This window comes from Neomonachus schauinslandi, chromosome 3, assembly GCF_002201575.2.
Source record: "Neomonachus schauinslandi chromosome 3, ASM220157v2, whole genome shotgun sequence".
Lineage (NCBI taxonomy): Eukaryota > Metazoa > Chordata > Mammalia > Carnivora > Phocidae > Neomonachus > Neomonachus schauinslandi.
Window position 1 is genome coordinate 76,686,100 of NC_058405.1, and position 14,052 is coordinate 76,700,151.

The 14,052-nt window shown below is 34.3% G+C and overlaps 1 protein-coding gene across 1 annotated transcript in view; it reads right to left on the reverse strand.

Annotated features, from left to right (window-relative positions):
* SGCG (sarcoglycan gamma) overlaps window positions 1–14,052 on the reverse strand; it is a 122,515-nt gene that overhangs the window by 15,852 nt on the left and 92,611 nt on the right. Inside the window, exons 5-6 of the mRNA XM_021678228.2 lie at window positions 10,788–10,907; window positions 3,201–3,273 (exon numbers count right to left, since the gene is read on the reverse strand). Coding sequence (XP_021533903.1) covers window positions 3,201–3,273; window positions 10,788–10,907 — 193 coding nt within the window. The remainder of the gene's footprint in view (window positions 1–3,200; window positions 3,274–10,787; window positions 10,908–14,052) is intronic.

Sequence of the window (14,052 nt, forward strand, 5' to 3'; positions counted from 1 at the left end):
GCAATATTTATAAGTATATAATATGTATGATATATACTTATAAATATAAGTATACAATATATATTATATACTTATATACATAATATTATAAGTATACTTATAAATATATATTAGTATACAATATATACTTATAAATATTTATTCATTTGCTTATGTATGTATGTATGTTTTTATTTATTCATAAGTAAACTGGTATTTACAAGTGTTTGAAACAGGAGCAAATGTTTCCATGTCCTCTCATTTTACTTATTTAATGAAAACACACACCTATATTATTGACTATGTGCTAGGCATCGTTTCAAGGAATTTACAAATGACTTACTTAATTGACACCACATCCCTATTGGGTTGCAGGGGGTTTACAGTTTACCCTGTGATATTAACATCTACTGATTTCCTTAAGTTTCAGTTGCTTCCTTCTCTGTGACATCATCTCAGATTACCCTGGGAAGATTTTATGCTTTTTCTCCTATGCCCTCACTATATTTTGGACTTTCATCATAGCAAGGAATTATACCGTTTTAACTTGTTTGCATGTTTCCTTTCCCAACAGACTTTAAAATCATTAAGGGCAGGATCCATGCATTTTATCACTGTAGAACTAGCAACCATTCTGGTACATAAACATGTTTAGTATATTTTTGCTGAATTTTTAAAAAAGAATGAATTATATCATGTACAAATGAAAAGTAGCATGTCAGAATGAAGGAAGCATATCAGACTTCGTATTTTTCTTGTGAATGATTTTGCTATAAGAAACGTAGTGGCATCTAGCTTAAATACACATTATCTTTCTTCTTAAAGAAAATAATAATTGTCACTCTTCTATGACTACCATTTGAACAAATATCAAAATTTAAACTTGTGGGTTAGCCTGGTGATGGGTATTAAAGAGGGCACATTCTGCATGGAGCAGTGGGTGTTATATGCAAACAATGAATCATGGAACACCACATCAAAAACTAATGATGTAATGTATGGTGATTAACATAACATAATAAAAAAATAAAAAATTTAAACTTGTGATATTTAAACATGTATATTTCAGAGATTATATTTATAAATGCATAATGATCTCAACTCTAAAAAATCCCCATTCATTGTTTTCAGGGGATACTAGAATCATTTTCACTTTACTCAAGTCAGGAATAGTAATGGTACTAGACTCAGAAATATAAAGTGAAAGACAGTTTATGGTAAGAATTTATAGAAGAAAATATAAATATCATATAATCATTTAGAGGAGTCTGGTTGTAAATCAAAGAATAAATCACTCAAGGGTCCACTTAGGTGGTGGAGAGAATACACCCAACAAACATGGACTTTGGAGTCAGAGCTGAATTTGAATAATCCATTGGCTACTATTTATTTATTTGTTTGTTTATTTATTTATGCTACTTTTTAATCTTTGATTAGAACATGCTGCTATGTAGATCTTGGTTTTCCTCTTTTATACAATGGGGATAAAGTTGCTTATTTTTAAGGTAGAGTTGATGATTAAATAAGATAAATTATGGGACAGTGCACAGATCCTGGCAGTTGAAGACATTCAGTACTTGTCAGTTCATGCCTTCCATCCTCACCCCATTCCTCCAGGATTTTTTTACAATTTCATTATCTTCTTAATCACTTTGCCTGTAACACCTGGTTTATGTGACCACCCCCCATTTAGTACCACCTTTTAGAAAGCAAGAGGATACTCTTCTGCCATTTCTTTTTTAGCAAGGGCCTGCTGTATAACCAGCAGATTATACCCTGATGGGACAACATAAGCTAAAGGGTTTAATTTCGAGATCCATATATTTTAAAACAGTTAAGTAAATTACTTCAAAAAGGAGTCTGGCATCTCTACAATTTATATTATTTTATAATTTCAAATTGGTTTTAATGGGATTATTTTTAAAGATATTGAATCATTTTTCTATCCTAGAAAAGTAAAATGTTCTTCTTCCCTAACTATAATAATTCTGTAATATTGATCTTGTGATCCTTTATCAAAAATAATGAAATTGTTCTAATGTAATTAGAATCACAATTTATTTTCATGCTGCAAATGTTCTCTAAGTGGGTAAGATGAATTGAACCTTCATTTGCTTTTAATTAATATTTAATTAGATATTAAAGATCAGAGAAATGCTTAATTTTCTAACTTTTATTCCATTTACTGTGATTATTTACTTGGTATGATAATGATAATAAAAATGATTATTTGTATTCAACTTTCAGTTTACAAAATACTTTTAACCTAATAGCTAATTAAATCTTTCCTAGAATACATTGAGATATATGTTACTATCAACATTTTATAGATGAGAAAAATAGTTTCAAAAGGTAAGTTTGGCCAAGGTCACAAGGCTTCTCTGTGTAAAGCCAGGACTCCTTAATTTCCTCTATTATACATAATATATTAGGATGTTAATTGTTCTGCATATATTTCAAGTTCAAATACTGAATGTAATTTTAAGGGATACCTTAGATTTTAGGTACTTGTTTTTAAAAAATAGTATTTGATTTTGTTATAAAATATAAATATAATATTGGAATAAACAGTGACAGCAATAAATGTCATTCAGTAGTGCATTGATAAAGTACACATAGGCACACAGAGATTTCTATAAAGAATACATTTATAATCTGGAACTAGGTGATTTTATATATTCTGACATTATGTAAAGATATAACAAAGGTTGAGGACATTATGCTAAGCGAAATGAGCCAGTCACAAAGTACAAATACTGTATGATTTCATTTATATGAGGTGCTTCGAGTTGTCAAATTTGTGGAGACAGAAAGTAGAATGGTGATTTCCAGGTTTGGTAGAGGTGAGAATGGGAAGTTGTTTACTGGCCACAGAGTATTAGTTCTGCAAAATGAAAAGAAATCTGGAGATGGAGGGTGGTGATGGTTGTATAACAGTGGGGATGTACCTAAAATACTTTCTTGAACTGTACACCTAAAAGTGGTTAAGATGGCAAATTTTCTGTTTTGGATGGATCAAACATAGGGAATCAGTGGAACTTTTTACTTCCTTTGGATTTTAGTAAGTAATGAGTAGTTAATAAGTGGAACATCATGAGAATAAAGACAATTAACTGGGTTAATGGAATAAGACACAATCTGGTAATGACTGCTAAAATATTGTTCCAGCACATATCCAGGTATCTTCCATATTAGAGTTTATGTTTGAACAAAATTCTTACCTCAGGTCCTGAAATGGGTCAGCTCTTACAAGGGGGGTCTCCACTGAATGTTCAAAAAGTGCGCCTTCAGGCCCTAAACAAAGCCAGAGATGCATCATTTTACAAAAGTAAAACAAATGACATCAAACTAATGAAACATTTAGTCTATATATTAAAACACAAGTAGATTTTGATCTTGTTGCTGAATTTGTACAGATGTGAGCAAGAAAATGTAATTGATGTATACAAACTAACGTATAAGATTTTTAAGCTGTTCCGGTAAGTTGAAATTATTCTAAGAGTGTCAGTGGCACTCTTTTACAAGGAGCTATAACTCCGTAACTAGTTTTTAAATGTATGACAATTACTTAACATAACCAGTTAGTGATATTATAGTGACATGTAATCATCGTAATGCACACAAGTACAAGGCAGGCATAAAGCCTATAAACTGATCCATATTATTGTTAAATAAGAGCAGCAATTTCTCTATCATTGAAATCGTCAATGTTCAAATTATATGATCTTACTTCTATTATTACTATTTGGCCTCAAAGTAAATATTCCTCAGAACCTATTTGCATATATTAAAAGAGATGTTTCATATATAGTTTCATAAAATAACTTAATAAATCATTGATTTTCAGTGTAACTATATTTCCCTTATGTATGCATTCATATTTAATATTCCCAACTGTGATTATATAAAAATATATAATTGATGTAACATCTTTTTCTTGTGGAAAATAGAACATATTGTTTGGGGTCATATAATTTAAATTTTAGACAGGGAAAAAACTTCCACAACAAAATATCATTATATAAATAATACACTTAAATAACTCTATAATATGATCCTGTATAAATATTATTTGTATAAGGAAAGTATAATAATAAAAAAGCCCAGTGTTATAATGTTAATTTTTTTTAAAAAAAAATGTATCACCACAATTAGGCATAGTAAACAGTCTGGTCATTTCCGCTAATAAAATATCTGTAGTGTTTGGATGATACCATCCTTCTTTCTCTTCTGAATCCTAGAATAATTTATGATGAATGGATACTCATGTGAAGATCTGTAGTAAGACCATGGTACAAAATGAATTGGAATGGTGGTGAAGATTTCACGGACAGAACCCAGTACTATGAAGTTCATGGATAGAACCCAACACTGAAGGGGAAATTGCTCTAGGCTGCTCTATTCTTCCCTACTCGCAGGTTCTTTCAATTACAGAAATAGAGTTCAGCATGATTACCTCTGTCCAAACAGTGCATAATATATATGCAGACATCTGTTAGATTTTTATGTTTACACTGATAACTATTAAGATTGATTCCACACATGCATTGAGTACTTATGGACTGAAATGAGCTTTTCAAGTGCTACAAAAAACAAAAAAGATTTCCATTGCTCTGCTTCACAGCCAAACCTTCACATGATGTCTCTCTTGCCTTCAATCCATTCTATTCTGCCACTGCCACAAACTGCCTTTCGCCTTAATACTCCAAAGAAGATGCTCTTGTTAAGATAATCATGACCTCCAGGATGACATATTCAATGACAGTTTCTGTTCTCATCTTTCCTGGACCCAAATTCTGGGAACACAGTCTCTCTTGGCATCAAGAAAATGGCTCCGATGACATTCCTCTTACCCCATTGTCTGTCTCTTCACACTTCTCTTTAGTGGCTGCCCTTCCTTTACCTGGCTGGGCTCTAACACTGGCATCTCTCAAAGCTCAGTTGGTTGATGAGGCCTCCATTTATATCTCTAGTCAAGATTTCAACTATGTGCAATAAATAGCTCACATATCCAAGAGCTGACTTTGACATATCCACTTGGTTGTTTCATAGATACCTTGCATTTATGCATCAAAAACATTAACTGTCTATTCTCTTTGCCTTGTAAATGTGTTCTCCTCAGACTTCTCCATTACCCAGAGAATAATGTCATCATCCAGAAGCAAATATAATCTTTCCATCTTTGATCCCTTCTCTCAATTCCTGCCACCTATTTGATCTACTGGCAAGTCTTTATATGTCAGTTCTTAATTTGGAATCATTATCTTCTTTCAATGACCATTGTTACCACCTAGTCCAGGTCACCAGGCAATAGATATTGCCTGAAGTACAGTTGACATCCTCCTAACTGGCCTTACTGTTTCCTTTCTTTCCTCCAAGAAATCTATTCTCCCTTATAATGATTATATTGATCTTAAGATGTATAGGAAATCAAAGAGTACCCTGTTTGAAACAATTCAAGGCTCTTCCATTGCATTTACAACAAATCCTAAATCCTTATAATGGCCAACAAGTACATGCATGAACTTGTTTCTCTGTATATCTTATACCAGGCTTGTTTCAGACTTAAATTCAATATGATAAAAAATAAAAATCATGAAATAATAGACATAGATAAGCCCAAATAGAACAGCTATCAAAATGAAAGTAAATGTTTTAAACTCCTCATTAAAAACCAAAGACTGGGTTAAAAAAATAATTCCAGCCAAACCTCTCTTTCAAGAGAAAGGTAAATCATTTAATATGAGGAGAATTTAGGTTGGAAGGGTAATTTAAAGAGGTCATCAAGGTCCTCTTCTAGAAGTTTAGAGAAGTCATCCCCCAGGGAAGTGACTGTTGGAATCATATTGCAATTAAAAGGGGAATGTTGACACACTTAAGGGAAGCAAAGCTGGAGTATATATTACTGGACCACTGAATTAATCAAACTGGAGCTACCTTGCCTCCAGACTTTTCGTGTAAGATAATATATATTCTTATCATTTAAGCCAGATTTTTTGGGTCTTTTGTTCCTTTCAGCTGAAGATTGTTAACCAATGGGCCAGGTCATCAACTGTTCACAGAACTTCATTACAAAGTATTTGGAGATCTTGGATATGTTCTTAAAGGATATGGTGATCTCTTAGCATCTTGTAGATAATCTGTCAAGTGTCTTTTTAAGGGACGTGGATTTATAATCTTTGTTTATGTTTACTTTTTCAGCTGTTGAAATCTTATTCTCCAGATCCTCTTTTGTCAGTGGCTTTGTGAGTGACTCCAGCATTCCTACTCCATCTCTTCTGACTTCATGTAAGCCTGGTTAGCTGCACAAGTGCAAAAAAATTGAACTGGTTTATCATTAAATCTTGTTTTCCTCAAGGGAAATTGGATAACATTACAGGACTATGTTTTTCTTACTAAATGTTGGGGAATGAACCCAGCCTAGCAAATCACTGCCAAGGAATTAAAGTATATTTTCTGCCCGAAGTCAGTTCTGGCAGTGGTATAAAAATTTTTTTAAGATGAAATTTTGATGCTACTTCAGTAATATGTTCTATAAATGAAGTTAACAAAGGGTCATGCTAATTTTGGTCACTTGGTGACCAATTCTATTTTTAGGGGGAAAAATGAGACTGCTTAAAGGCCTTGGTCAATTTCAAAGTGAGTTGGTGAAATTATTTAATTTCCTCCATAAATATGACTTAAATACAATTCTTCAGTTTCCTAGCTGACTAAATTGAAGTTAAGACTTTTTAAAGAATGCTACTTTATTGAAATATATTTGACATATAACACTGTGTAAATGTAAGGTGTAAAATATGTTAATTTGATACATTTATATATTATAATTGTCATTATAGTGATAATTAGCATCTCTATCATGCTACATAATGGTCCTTTCTTTTTAGTGAGTGCAATAATTAAGTTCTAGTCTCTTAGCAGTTTTGATGACTATTATACAATAATGTTTTCTATATTCATTATACTGTGCATTAGATCTCTAGGACTTACTTTTTTTTTAAGATTTTATTTATTTATTTGACAGAGAGAGAGAGACAGCGAGAGAGGGAACACAAGCCGGGGGAGTGGGAGAGGGAGAAGCAGGCTTCCTGCTGAGCAGGGAGCCTGATGCGGGGCGTGCCTTCTTCAATTTCTTTCAACGAAGTCTGGTACAGTCAATGAGAGACCAGTGGGTATAGATATTTGGGGCTGTAGTGTGAAGGACTGAGGGGTGAAAGATGCTCCAGGTCACACATCTACTCAGTGGAGCAGCTGGTGTTGGAACTCAGTCTGGTTCTCAAAGGGTTCTCAGAAAGTTATCCACTTTTATTTTTAATAATTATCTATTATTTAATAATTTAAAAATAATTTAATAACTTAATAATATTTATATTAATTAATATTTAGATTCATTAATAGAATACATTAATTTAATAATTTAAAAAATTTTTTTTAAAAGATTTTTTTTTTTTTTATTCATGAGAGACAGAGCGAGAGAGAAAGGCAGAGGGAGAAACAGGCTCCCAAGGAGCAGGGAGCCCGATGCGGGACTCGATCCCAGGACCCTGAGATCATGACCTGAGCTGAAGGCAGACGCTTAACCATCTGAGCCACCCAGGTGCCCTAATTTAATAATTTAATACTATTTAATAAGTGTCTATCAATATCCATTTATTAATATTCATTCATGCTCTACACTCTGTTTAGAAAAATTAACCTCACTTTTTCTTCCTGATAAACCTTGACGCATTTTTCTAGGACCAGCTCAAATTCGTCTTTCCTTGAGAAACCTTGTCTGACCCACTCTGTGTCTCTTTCTATCACACTCTGGCACAACTGATGCTTTTCTCCAGGCTGCTCCTGTAGCCTGTGGCCCAAACATCTCTTACAGTTCTTAGTGGACTGTGTCCAACCAATTAATTTATGTTAAAAGCTCTCCAGCTAAAATATAAACATTATGTAAAAGAAAGTATATCTTAATCATTTTATACTATAGGTATTTAGCTTGCTTATTAGCAGATAGTACACATTAAATCAATGTTAATAAAGTCCAGAGAAACAGTGTAGGTTTAAGGTAAATCAGTGTTTCTCAACTAGAGGTGATTTTGCAACCCCTTCATCCTCCTGAAAACTTTTGGCAATGTTTGCAGACATTTTGGTTGTCATAACTCCGGGGGTAAGAATGCTACTGTATCTATGCATAAAGGTCAGGGATGCTGCTAAATATCCTGCAGTGCATAAGATAGCCCCACACCTACACCAAAAATATTATCTAGCCCAAAATGTCAGTAGTGTTAAGGTTGAGAAAGTCTGAGCTATACAATATTGAGAGGCAGTCAGACCTTACATAGGAAAAATAAGGAGAGAAGTCAGAATTGTAAAATTTCTTGCATTTCTTTAATCACAAAATTTAGGGAAGCTATGAACATACTGAAAAACTGAGAAGAGTCAAGATCTGCATCAAAATTGTACTGTTCATACACTCACCACTCAGGTTGCCCTGGTGACAAAAACTCCATATTGTTATAATGGCATAATGACAAGGAAAGTATACAGTAATTACAGGTGCGGTGTATTTGCTCTAGTTACTCTCACTGGAGAGAAAAGGAGTTTGGAAGAAATTTGTACCTCAGACAAAAAAATATGAAAAGAAGAAGAATATAACTTATCTTTAAAAAGACTAACTGAAATGTGTGTGTTCTGGGGGAGTGGCTATATGGAACCAACATGTTATTTTCCACTGATTCTGGACAAGTTAACATAGGGAGTGTTTCTCAGCCTGTGGTCCCTAGCACTGAAGCATCAGCATCATCTGAGAACTTATAAGAAATGCAGATTCTCATGTCCCATTCCAGAGCTACTGAATCAGAAATTCTGGGGATGAAGCCAAGCAACATATATTTTGACAAGCCCTGATACATGGGTGATTTTGATACATACATGTGGGCGATTCTGATACATACATGCAGGTAATAAATAATATAGTTGCTTATCAATTTTTCTCACCTGTTCGACTAAAATTAACATCAAGACCTGGAAGAGCCCTAGGATAAGAAAAGTTTCACTGAAGGGATGCCCTGTGTAGGATGGCTTGGGTTTGAAGCAATCTGTCCTATTTCTTAAACTGTTTTCCCTATAGATTTCATTGCCCTGCAGTACAATAACACTTTATCAAGACCTCTGCTGCCCTCTGCATATATTAATCCACTTAATTCAGCAGTGCTAGTACAGGAGACATCAATCTACTTTTAAAAGTGGGGAAACAGCCTAAGAGATGAACTTGCCTGAGGTCATGTGACTAGTAATTGTTTAGGTAGGAATAGAATCTGAAAGCCAATATGCTTTGTATGGAGCAATAGCAGATTTCTGATGACCAAGACTCTTGGACAACCTAGCCATTTCTTTATCACGAAATGATCAATTTCCTTTAAATAGATTCCTAGCGTCCTTTATTTTAGTAAGAAATTCACACACACTACTGCCTTAGTGCATACTGCAACACGGGTTATGATTCTTATATTTTGTTTTGTTAAGAATTATATATTACATAAAACTTTGTATGAGGCTTGAGTCTACTTCTTAAGCCAGTTTTTATTTATGAGTATTGGTAATAATGTGTGAGAGAATAAAGTTGCCCAGTACAGAAAAGTACTGGGATCAATTTAACCAGTATCTGCCTTCCAATGTTTTATAGTCTTGACAGAAGCTCAGCAAGTACATTTCAAACATGTTCTGCACATTTTCCCCCCCAAATTTCTTCTTTTCAGTCCTAAAAGTGATTTCTATCAGAACCCCCCTCAATCTTTATTTCTAAGAGAGACAAGTTTTTATAGAAGTAAAGGGATTCCAAGTACCTGATACAATGGGAATAAAAGAAACTTGGAAGAAGATTCTCTTGCAAAAGACATATGGGAAAGAGATATTAGAATATCATACAGATGATAGAGGAATTTATGATAAGTCTTCGGGTTACACCAACTGGAAAGAGATAAAGGGTTACAATATGGTGGAAGAAAAGAATGAGCAAAAATTTGTGAGGAAGATTTCATTCTTCTCGGAGAGTATCAAGAATTAAAAAAAAAAATGCCATGGAGAAGAGTCAACAAATTCAAACCGCTTTTTCTTACCTACCTGAAAAATTCCAGAGTAAACTTGCCAAAAGTAAAATATGCTTTTGTAGAAATGTATTCTATGGGATATTGTTTTCTTTAAGAGTTAGTACATATAAATGGATAAAGGAAATGTGATATTTATATGGAATGGAATATTACTCAGCCATAAAAAAGAAGGAAATCTTGCTATTTGCAGCTATGGATAGACCATGAGGGCATTATGCTAAGTGGAATAAGTCAGAGAAAGATAAATGCTGTGTGATCTCACTTACATGTAGAATCTAAAAAAGAAGCCAAACTCATAGATACTGAGAACAGATTGGTGGTTGCCAGAGGCATGGGGTGGGGATGGGCAAAATAGGTAAAGGGGGTCAAAAGGTACAAACTTCTAGTTATAAAATAACTAAGTCCTGGGGATTTTATGTAAGTATAGTGACTATAGTTAACAATACTGTATTGCATATTTGTAAGTTGCTAAGAGAATAGATCTTGAAACTGGTATAACACTGTATGTTAACTACACTGCAATTAAAATAAAAAAAATAAAAGTGCTCCTCACAAGAAAAAAATTTGTAACTATGTGTGGTGATGGGTGTTAACTAGATTTACTGTGGTGATCATTTCACAATAGATACAGATATCAAATCATTATGTTGTACACCTGAAATGAGTCTAATATTATATGTTAATTATATCTCAATTTTAAATATCACATACCAGTTACTCGAAGTTTATCTGTACCAACCACGACTTCCTTTTCATCGACAGTAAACAGTGCCTTGCCATCCTTGGAGTTGATCTGAAACTGTTGACTCTGGACCTCTACCATTTTGGGACCTGAAAAATTCATTAAAACATTTTATTATGAAGTGTTTACTATATGTAGTGTCAAAATCTCTATTTTTACATGTCATGTCACCCATGTCAAATTACTAAATACATAAAATCTGTTACCAATAGTTCTTTTAAATTCTATGATTAAACTTTTTATGTTCTAAGCCTAAATCTATATTATTAAAATTATGTCAAATATGTGCTAATCTACAATGCATATTGTGTAGAGATGCTGAATCACTATGTTGTACACCTGAAATGAATGCACCGTTGTGTGTCAACTATACTCAAACAAAAAAATTTAAAAAGCAAAACCAAAAAAAAGTTAATCTAGATCAAATATATGAACAGATAAGTCATCTAAAAGTTAATTTTTTCAAGTTTACAACTTGCCCAAAATAACATATTTCTTCTACTCAGATTATTTAAATTTGTCATCTTTTGAGTACTACCCCACTAAGGATTTTGTATTCTGAAAACGTGAGATTTGTGAAAGACCATTTTATGAATGGCTCACTTTAATGGCCAAAGTCAACCCGGAAAATGAATCATACTCAGATTCCCTCCTCTGCCCTTATCCTCGGGAGAGGTCCCCACCTCTTACCCCTTGGAGAAAACAGACATCAGCGCAGAACATCTTCAAACTTCTGTCCTTCCTTCTCCTATGGCATTTTTGTCCCCGTCATGCCTTCCTTCTTCATATTTCAGTGACAGGCATCACTTTCTCCTCCAAGTTTCGTCTCATCAGATGAGCTTTGGACTCAGTGACTACCAACTCATTATTTACTCAGCAAAGATTTAGTGGGTGCTCCCACGTGCTGGGCACTGGGGATACCGTGCCCTCAAGAGCATACCCGACCTTGTTCAATTTCCCTTGCCTGCTCTCAGGCGTTCACCATTTTATGTTTCCTAGTTAATCTTTGTGTTTCCAATCTTTCTAACCCTGGCAGCATAACAGGTTAATCTCTCTGGAACACAGCTCTCAGCATTTGTGCAAGGAACTACACGTATTCCCTAATTCTTTTGTATGTTAGCTTTATAGTCTTACCTAGGGGGGTAAGTTTATTGACAAAATGGCTATCTTAGAGTCTTTGCGTGTGTGTCCCTGTATGATTCCCAGTACTCATTAAAGTTGATGGATACCTAACCAGAAATTAAATAGGAGCTCTTCAATGAATACATTAACCAGTTTTGGATATGATCACCAACATAGTCTTACATTATTTCATTAACTGGTATTGTAAAAGCCTTCAGTGATTCTTCATTTAAATATGTCTGTATGTGTGTTTGAGGCAGTTATAAAGTGGAACTCATTTTTTCCTCTATGTCTTAATCTTCTTTCCCTTAAGGAAGCCAGACTTTATTTTTTGGATAGTTGCCTGTATTTCTGCTCTTCTGCACTTTTACCCAGACTCAGTCACTCAGGGACTTAGCATCACCATTCACCTCTTCTGGGTCACTGCTATATCTTACGTAGTCATTATATAAATACTGCTTTGCATTATTTATATTTATATTACATGACGAATATGAAGTTATGGGCATTTAAAATTGACAAGGAGAAAAAAAACCCTGGAATAATTTATCCAGTAAGACTTCACTGTTGAGCTTATTGGAGATTCATATAACAGTTCTAGGAGGCATTATTCAGTAAAAGGGGTTCAACTACATGACTGATACCTTTTCTGTAACCACTGGTTCATATACGGTGATGAACTAGTCAACGAGCTTAGGAGCATAATTTTCATGAGTAGCAATATAAGTAGTCATATAAACCCTTACTCAAGTCAAAGAAAATGCAAAAATGCAACTCTTGATCTCAGAGTCATGAGTTCAAGCCCCATGTAGGGTGTAGAGATTATTAAAAAAATAAATAAACTTAAAAGACAATGTAAAAAAGTGAGTCTGTACCATTCAGCACAAATTTATGGCATTTTTAATTTTTTTTATGTTTAAGGTTCTGTGCTAAGAATTGAGGATAGATAAACAATTGTGGGATGTAGCTCACAACTTATAGGAGTTCCTAGTCCACTGAAGAAAAAGGGTATGAACCGAGTTCCAGGACAATTTAGGAATGGCTGTGATACAAGGAAGGCAATGTTCAATGAGAAACCCTGACAGGAAATCCCTGATCTATTCTTGGGGGTCAGGAATGGCACCCTGGGAAATGATGTCTGAGCTGACCTTGTAGAAAGAGTTTCTGTTTCCCTGATGAAGGGAGAATGAGGTACGCCTGGTAGAGGGAAATACTTGAGCAAAGGCACAGAGGTGAATAAAATTCCATCTTCGTTTTATTAAAAACAAAGACGCATTGAATGTTAAATTTAAACATGTTTTCTTTTTTTTTTTTAAAGATTTTATTCATTTATTTGACAGAGAGAGAGAGAACAAGTAGGCAGAGAGGCAGGCAGAGGGAGAGGGAGAAGCAGGCTTCCCGCTGAGCAGGGAGCCTGATGTGGGGCTCGATCCCAGGATCCCGGGATCATGACTTGAGCCGAAGGCAGCAACTTAACCAACTGAGCCACCCAGGCGCTCCTAAACATGTTTTCACTTCAGAAAACACTATTCTCCAAGTGATGACAAGCCCATAATCACAGGGATAATCATCTCTTAAAATAACCGAGTTTCTAATCAATCTTTTAAATTTTATTAATATTCTACTAGTTTTTATTGACCTAGCTGAACAGGGATTAGAGCTAAGCAAATAATCCTCTTTTGCAGTGGAGTTCTTTAAGAAATAAAATTCAAATTCTACCTTGGTGATAAAAGTAACTATCTGGTTAAGTAAAATTTTTAATGAAAGGTTTTGGTACAAAGAAGGAAATGAAAAATGAAGGAAATAAATAAAGGAAGTTTTCATGACCTCACCAATTACGTTTGTGAAATCGGCTTAAGGGTTTTTGCGAGTGAAAATACAACCAAGTTTTCCTGACATACAGAATCCTTGATAGCTTTAATTGGATATGTGACTTCCTCCTCATCCTTTCTACCTCAGACTCATCCCCACCCTCTTCCCATGCATACCCGGAAAGGAGCCAGTCTCTGCATTTCAGGTTTCTCCTTCATTTCTTTTGCCCACAAATAAGTAAACACACGTATGTTTTCTTATATCCCTTTCTTTCTTCCATGAAGGGTGGCATACAATAGA